At 40.7% G+C, this 8,729-nt stretch overlaps 1 protein-coding gene across 1 annotated transcript in view; it reads left to right on the plus strand.

The window, feature by feature from the left end:
• Window positions 1-8,729, plus strand: part of LOC104514032 (microtubule-associated serine/threonine-protein kinase 2-like) — a 66,456-nt gene that overhangs the window by 25,497 nt on the left and 32,230 nt on the right. Inside the window, exons 8-9 of the mRNA XM_010157563.1 lie at window positions 4,360-4,435; window positions 5,735-5,944. Coding sequence (XP_010155865.1) covers window positions 4,360-4,435; window positions 5,735-5,944 — 286 coding nt within the window. The remainder of the gene's footprint in view (window positions 1-4,359; window positions 4,436-5,734; window positions 5,945-8,729) is intronic.

Raw genomic sequence — 8,729 nt, forward strand, 5'->3', positions numbered from 1 at the left:
ATATCCATGTATATTATAAACATTATTTATTACTTAATTGTTTATATTTATAAATGTAAAAATCCCTTACATTTAAGAATGTCGCCCCTAGTATAAAAAGGGGCTGAACTGGAAAACAATTCAGCGATACAAAACTAATCACACACAGTATTTGTCCGCAGACCCAACACAGCTGAAGCTCAGTGTTTGTAAAAATGAATGAAAAAAAATTTCCAAAAGACATTATTTATTACTTAATTGTTTATATTTATAAATGTAAAAATCCCTTACATTTAAGAATGTCGCCCCTAGTATAAAAAGGGGCTGAACTGGAAAACAATTCAGCGATACAAAACTAATCACACACAGTATTTGTCCGCAGACCCAACACAGCTGAAGCTCAGTGTTTGTAAAAATGAATGAAAAAAAATTTCCAAAAGTATGTAAGCAAACTCAGAAATGACTTTTCAAAGCACTCAGTGAGAAAGACTCTTTACTGTTCTGCTTCACTGCTTACCTGTCCCAAGAATTACTGTATATCCTGCTTTGCCTCAGGTTCCCATTTTTGTAGCAGCACTGGAATAACTGCCCAGTGTGGGCTTTCTGTGCTGTTTGGTTATGATTATGCAAGGACAAAGAGCTTTGAGTGAAAAACAAAGTTGCACTTTTCATTTTCTACGTTATTTCCTCTGTGGTGTAGATAGCTGTAGTTCTGTGGGAAGCTGTCTTTCGCGATTACTGTGCCTGTTGTGTAGATTCTGACGTCAGCAGGTGGGTTCTGCTGTACCGAGCTCAGTTCCCCTTTGGCCATTGCCCTGTCCAGAAGCAGGATGGGCCCCGAGGTCTCGGTGTTGTGGTCTCTGTGCAACACGGAGTCGTGTTTGCTCTGAAGTGTCATGGTCAGATGTAGATTGTCCGTATTTGCTACTGCTTTATTGCCTCTTTTTTTTCACGGGGATTTTTCTGACTCACACAAATTACATTAATACTGGGAGGTCAGAAGTTTATATATTTATTTCTTGGGGGCAGAGGAAGACCAGTGCTTTGTTCACTTTCAGCAGAAGGTTTAACTGAGTTTCTACTTCATACAACTTCAGCTCTCTAGTGTTAAAATTCCTTATTTTGTGTGCTTGGAAATAACAGAATATTAAGGCATATGGTTTTAATTTTCCCATGGACACTGACTTTGGTATCAGGCTGTAAAATACATCCTAATTGAACCTCCATGTGTGGAGTAAAGCAGAAAAGAGCTTGGAGTGCTTTCAGCTTCTCTGCGTTTTCCTAGTAAATACAGCTGTCATGGTGAAAGGAAAAATAGGTATTCACAAACACCTCAGTTTTGTTTAGCCACAGTTACACTAGATTTTGTAAGATATAATTTATTACTATAAATGCTACTTCTTGAAACAGCTGTCTGTAAGCCATTTTCACTTTCTAGCATCAGATAAAGACGCATGAGTTTTGACACACTGAAGGCTGGAAACCTTTGTGGGAGATAGATGTCACTGAACGTCTACGACCACCTCATTTCATAAAGCAGAGTGAGGGAGAAGAAGGAGAAAAGAGAGTAGTTTTTCATTCTGCCATTAAGCTTAGGGGGACAGATCCTATTCTTCTAATGTCTGCTCTGCTGAAATGAAAAACTCGATGACAATAATAATTTCTTTGACCTACCTATCTGCACCAAGAAGGGAGAAGCAGCCTGCTTTCTGTCATAAAATGTTCTGCACGTGCACAGTACGTGTCCTGTGTTTTACAGAAAATAACCTGTTCCTTTGTGAGGCTTGAAATGTTAGACCGGTTTAGTTCTGTATGTGAAATTTTTGGTGCTAGAGATAGATGTGTGAAGCTTTTGCATTTGAAAAGCTGTCATGCCAATAAAATGTATTAAAATCCTTTTTGGGATTTTTTTTCCTAACTTCCCTTATGTTCTCCCTTGGTGGCATTCAGCGATCCGCCCAGTCCTGGTTTCTGTTTTTGCCTGGTTGTGTCTCAGAGGTGCTGTACAGTAAGCAGCAGTGCCTGGCAGCTAGCCCTTGGTTAGCTAGTCACTTAGCCATCTAACTATGTCTGTACTTTCCCAGGCTAAGCATCAACCTGAAAAATTATGGCACAGAATATTAGGTTGCAGTGTTTCTATAGTCAGCTAGATGTTTAATTTGACTTGTGATATTGGGCAAATGTTATTTAGAATGACAGTTTGAACCTTGATCCCAGGTTCTATCCAGAGCTGTTTCAATGTTCTGGGTGGGAATAAGTGGTAGTAATCAGCTTCCAAAGCTGAGAGGCAAAACTGCCGATACTCAAGGAAGCTGAGGGATTAAAAGTGATTACTTTCTTGCAAAATACAACACGCTTGTGCAAAGAAAATAAAAATTATTTTGTTTCAGAATCGTAAAAAACAAAAGCAAACCTAATAAACTCCTGTATCACTATGGTTCTCCTTATGGAAACGCTACATCTGCTGGCAGGACATCTTGAGCAGCAGGATTTTTGTATAGCTCTTCATCTTGTGTATCCATATGAAAGGAAAAGACAAAACCCCCTATGTTTTATTGCCCTAAGACAGCAAATACTTAAGCATGCACAGACTTCAGAAGGACTGCTTTAGTGTGAAAATGAAGTACGTGTGTGCCTCCCTGTTTCTGTCGTCAGCATCAAAGGGCTTATATAGCCTTGTAATTTATACCTCACTTAAGTCACACAGAGAAACAATACATTATGGGAAAATAAATTCTTCAATAACTATGTTCACCGAGTTCTTCAGCTCCAGATAAACTGCCAGTAAACAAGCGTTTGTGTCAGTGGGTTTGGTCTTGGAGATAAAAGGATAAAGATAGCAGGCTGGGTGTGTGTGTGAATTTGCTTCTACGTCTGAAATTTAAATGTTCTTACCCTTCTTTTTATTATGTCACACATTACATATGAATATAAATGTAAGTTTCTTTTTGAAGAATTTTTTCCTTGATTTAAAGTAGCTTTCTACAATGCTAAGGGATATATTTTCTTCAAAAACAGTTGATGAAAATGTGTTTTTACCTGGTATCCAAAACATCCAAATAATTTTTTTCACATTTAACATAAGGATTCGGTGAGAGATTTAATCTGAAGTGTATTTTCCCAAGCTGAGGGATAAACCTTAATAAGAACAAGACACGATGTAATTCACGGAATTCCAGCGCCAGGCATGAAGAGAGATGGGAATTGCTATATTCTGTGAGCCAGCGAGTTAAATTTTCTTTGAATTGTAAATATATGTTCCCCGAAGAATGTTTCTTCCTTTAAATAGGTTAGCAGCAAGGTAGGAGCTGTAATGCATTCCGAGTTTAAAATGCATTTATTCCATTTAGAGAGATTCATTTCACCCTTCACAAGAAGGTTTAGAATGTTTGAACTCATTCAAGATAAAATTCTGTTTTCTGACATAGAGGAAATATTTTTAGCAATATGTAGGACTCTTAAAATCACAAATGATCACATGAGATACCAAATAATTGAAGCCCTTGCTTGTCTTGAGCATTAAAACAAGGTAACCAGAGAAATGAGATGCTGTAGGCGATCCTGTAGCCAGGGATTTAGCCGCATTACCTCACTCGGGCTGTCCTCCGTGGCAGAATGAGTCAGAGCGGTGCATACCATCAGATGTGATGAAATGAGATGCAGCTCTTCTGTTAAAAAAAAATAACACCCAAACATTAATATAAATGCAATTTGTCAAGATTCAGCATCCTGGTTTTTGAAGCCTTGAAGTTGCTTGCTAACCTATGCACACATGCATATGCATCCATGGTGTGACATGCCTCAAGGGAGCGCAGTTTTCCTAAAAGTATTCTGTTCCTATTGCTTGTGGTATTTATATAGAAGATTTAGCTGAATAGCACTGCTCATCCGTCCCTCCTGTAGCGTCGTATTCTTCAGGCAAAGCAAACCAAACCATCCCAAGTCTCTTGTTTCATTTTTCTCTGCTCCATTCTGGCACTAGAGACTCCAGAAACAACAGTGATTCCTTCCTGGGCAAGGCTGCTACCTTGGGGGGCAGTAAGAGGACGAGGGAAATATGCTGTACCTGCAAGAAGTGCGCTGATGTTTTTTACATGCTTTTATATTAGGGCTTGCATTCACTGAAAGTAGGTGGGTTTCTGCCCGAGTTCACGTGAAGAGAGGAGTGCTAGCAGTTTTCAGATGACTTAGCCAGGAGAGCTGTAGGTTGCCATGGCTCGATAGGATTTTCTCTCAAGTTCAGCCCCTGCCCATTACTGAAGCGAAGTCAAAGCTTTGGAAGAGCTGCGGTCAGCGCCGCAGCATTATGACCAGCATGAGATTTTGGAGGGTTTTGATGTGGTAGCTGTGAATGATAACATGCTTTCTTTTCTCCTCTAGCCCGGGTCGCTCCCCAATTTCCTTTGACAGTGAAATAATAATGATGAATCATGTGTACAAAGAAAGGTTTCCAAAGGTAAGGAATCGCTGTTTTGAATAATACATCCAGTGAGCTTGTGACTGAGCTCAGAATCTGTTGGTTGTGCTCTTTGGAGAAGGAGCCCAGCTCTTACCTCAGATTTCCAAGCAGTGCAGTTTGCTGTGAGTTTGAAGCTGCCTTCTCTGCTTCACAGGCCGACTCTGCAGCAGAAGAGATGGGAAAGCTTTCTGTGTTTGTGAACGTGCATCATGTTTACTGAATTTGTCATGTCTTTTATTGGCCTGACAAATGCTCGCAGGAATGAGAAGGGCCATGCTCTGGCTGCTCAGTCCATCTGTGTTGTCTGAGGCCAGTCTCCATATATATTTTTTACTTGTCTTTTTCTTTAAATTCCAAATCAGATCAAGTCTGGAAGAGGGATGTTTTGCTTCGTTTCATAGATCCTATTTTAGAGTAATTTCAGAATATGTTGAATATCATTCTCTCATTATTCCCATGTGTAACTGCATTAAAATTGCTTTATACTGATCCAAACTCCTTTGGTTTTGGTAGGCTTTCCTTTTACTTATTGGAAACGCAAAGTCTTCTTTTAAAGCCATTCCAAATTATACTGGAGGTTTTGCCAAAAATCAACTTTGCCACTCGGTTTTTTGGTACCAGAGCAGCAATGAAGGTTGATTTGGATTTTTAGAAAAGTCAGTCTGAATTCAGTCACACTGAAATGCACTGAAGTGATCTGCAGTGGCAATAACTGTAGGTTGGGTTGGTTTTTTTTTTAATCTGAATATTGCAGTTTGTGGGTCTGTGGAATCCAGCTTTGAAAATTAACATCTCATTGGAATGAGCGTAGGAGATCGTGTATCCCAGAGCTGTTGGTATGGCCATTCCTTCCTGTTCTACTGACAGCAAAACCAGATGTTTCTCTGGAGACAGGATATCAGTGCTTACAGTGGTAGAAATGTCGTGGGTCTGTTGGATGGGGCAGTGATTTTCAGGTTCCGTGGTCTTGCCTGGAAGTTCTGAAAACTGCCTCGTATCTTACATCCTTGCTCTGGAGACCCAGGGAGGAAACCAGCCTCAGGACCTGGATATTTTTATGGTCATTTACGTTTTCAGAAAGTGTGTTCTGATCCATTTTTATTGTTTGCTGCTGTGAACATAACTTTCGCCTATGGTACGCTGTTTTTATTCTCAGCAAAATACTATTGTATTTCGGAATATTTTTGTAAGCCTTGTGCAATTTGGAGTTAAGACTGTCTTACTTGAGCGCCCTACTTGTTTAAAGTCTGGGATAGCAAAATCTAAGAATAATTTCTGTTTATGCTGTACTCGTAGGCCACGGCGCAGATGGAAGAACGGCTGGCTGAGTTTATTGCCTCTAATGCTCCAGAGAACGTGCTGCAATTAGCAGACGGGGTCCTAAGTTTCATTCACCATCAAGTTATTGAACTGGCCAGAGACTGCCTGGATAAATCTCGTGAAGGTCTTATTACTTCTCGGTACTTTTATGAGCTGCAGGAAAACTTGGAGAAACTTCTCCAGGACGTAAGTGCTCTCTGGAAAGGAAAATACATTGTTTTGATTGTAGCTTGAAACAATAAGCCAGAGCTTTGATTTTAGGAGAGGCAGTGTAAGTTCCTAGGGGAAGGGCAGCGGGTGGGGGCTTCAGGAGATCTGAGTTGTGCCGGTCTGCTCTTGATCTACCACAAATGAATTTGAGCAAATCACGTCACCTGTGTACTTCATTTGTATGAAGGCTAAATATGCATATGAGTGAGTCAAAGGCAGTCTTCACCATTTATGAAAATGGGGTTCATCCAGATGGAGGAAATTACTGAACTTTTCTTTCATGTACTTCAAGACTCTGAATGACTTATTAATTACACTGGTGCCTTCAAGGAGTGAAAACACCATAGTTTGTAGTGTTGCTATGAATTTTTCATAAAAGATTTTCTTGAGCTGAACTTAATCCAGTTGTGGGGTTTGTAGTACTTCGATGTGTTTTGTGGTGTTCAAAGCTTATGAAAATACACAAGGGTGCACAATTTTAATGCATGCTCAGTATGCTTCAGCTACTCATTAAAAATTGCTCTTTGCCTTTAAAATGAAAATAATATTGAATTAAAAGAAAATCTCTTAGAATTTTTGCTATAGCTGTTGTGAAGAGTCAGCGCTGTTACCAGTGACCTCTGTTTGGGAATGCCTTCCTAATCTTTGGCTTTGATTTAAGGAGATAGCAAGCTGAAAACACAGGATTTGTAGAGATCGCGGTCTCAGATAACAAATATCAGAGACACACCTAGAAACAGAACACCTGAAATAAACTGTTTTCTGTGATGATTTTTAATCTGTTGGGTAAAAATGTTGTTGATCAGTTCGCCATTGATTTTGTCCTTGGTCAGTTTGACTGGCATGAATTGCACTAGTTTGCAAAGAGTGGCAAAGGGACACAGACATTAGAAAATGTCAGATGAATAAAAATACTATTTTAATATACAATTATTGTATTAAAAAGCTTTGTGAAAACTTCAGGATGTTCCCTTGTATCAGCTAAAATCTTGGGCTATCCCATCTATGAGAATGGCTGTAGTTTCTCTGATATTTGTTATGCATGAGAAAAAAAATGACTCATGTTTGGTTTTGTGGTGTTCTGCCTGGGTGGGGAATACAATTTGACAGAGCAAGGGAGGCAGGGAATTTCTTTTGAGGGTCTATATCGTTGTCTGCCTATGGGATATCAGTAATCACTGTGGATGCACTTAATAGTAAAATATGTGTTTTCTGGTAAAAGTGGTGTTCTTTGGATGCTGTGCAAGCATTTGACCACTGATGCCACCATCCAGGGCTGGAGAAACTGTATCTAGTCAAAGAAGTTGTTCAATATTCGCAGTCTTTAAACGAGAGAAAGATGTTTTTGGAGTTTGAGTGGCAGCATAACCTTCCTGGGCAGGATGAGCATCACCCAGCGTCACTGCCGGGCCCAGCGACAGCTGGCTGCAGCTTGTGAGCCATCATTCCTGCCTGTGCAGGGCTGGCAGGGAAAGGGGGAGGTGGAGGGATTGCCTGCAGCCAGATGAGCATGTGTCAGTGGGCCCACCTCATATCTCCAGAGTCGAAGCACAGTAGGTATTTGGACACGTCAGCTATGAAATAAGGGATCAAGCATCTTTGGGTGATGGGTAGGAAGTTGAGAAGATTTCACTAGAAGTGGGTAAAATACCTTACAGTTCAGGGGGCACAGGAGGGCTATGGTGTGTTTTACGGCTTCTGCTAACAGGTACTTGGAGCTTGAAATGCTCCCACTCCTAGACTTTTCTCCTCTGTGCGTGGACCATGATTTCTCATACCATAAGAAATTAAGAGAGCAATAAATTGGATCTGGCCACTTCCAGTCTGTACTCAAGCCTGCTTCTGGCCTGAAGAGGTTAACCAGGATTTCAGAGAAGGTTTGGGTCAGATAAATCAGCCTTTTCCTTTCCTCGCCCTTCCCTCAGAACAAATCCTCAAAACATACTTCTCAAATGTCCTTTTCCCTTCGATGCTACGTGCATCGTACTGCTGCTCCGAAGCACCGGGAGAGATGGTGCTGAACATCGAACGTGACGTGATGGGAGAAGATGCAGTGGTCATCTCTGGGCTTGTTCAGGGGTTGACTTTCAGGGCTTGCTTTGACCTCTTCCTCTTCACACCTTCTGCAGAATGGGGTGAGAGAAGGGCCAGCTCTTAAACTGATTTACCTTAGGGACTGAGGTGGGCTAGAGATGATTAAAGGGGAGGCTTAGAGAGACAAAGGAGGCAGAACAGGCTGGAAGGAAGAGAAAGAAATTGGTAACAGCAGAGGAATGCCAGAGACTTCATTCTACATCTTTCTCATTTGTGTTTTCTGTCCTATCATAGTTCCTTGGCTTTTCTTTTACATTTTAATATGTAAAAGCTACTTGTTTGCCCCTGCTTGCCAGTCTGGGCTTTGCTCTTCAGACTGCGCTCTGGAAGGAAATAACTGGGACATGTCTGTGTAAATACACAGAAATTGGCGATAATATTTCTTTTGGAGGGCTCAGTTGAAACGCAAGAAGTCTGGGGTCATGTATAGATTGTACCAAATCTGAGGACAGGATATTTACCTTTGCTTAGCTTGTAAGGTAGCACGCAGTTACACACACTATAAATACCCACTGGAAGGTCGTCAGAAAGGCTTTTCCACTTGTGCCGTTGTATGATCTCTGTAGTAGGATATATAAAAATATATGGTATATTTTTATAGCATATAGAAAGATTGGGAAGATGATTTATTGGTGAATAAGGAGGTCAGCAAGTGGCAGGGATGCCC

The sequence above is a fragment of the Eurypyga helias genome, unplaced genomic scaffold (genome assembly GCF_000690775.1).
Source record: "Eurypyga helias isolate BGI_N326 unplaced genomic scaffold, ASM69077v1 scaffold14438, whole genome shotgun sequence".
Taxonomy (NCBI): Eukaryota; Metazoa; Chordata; class Aves; order Eurypygiformes; family Eurypygidae; genus Eurypyga; species Eurypyga helias.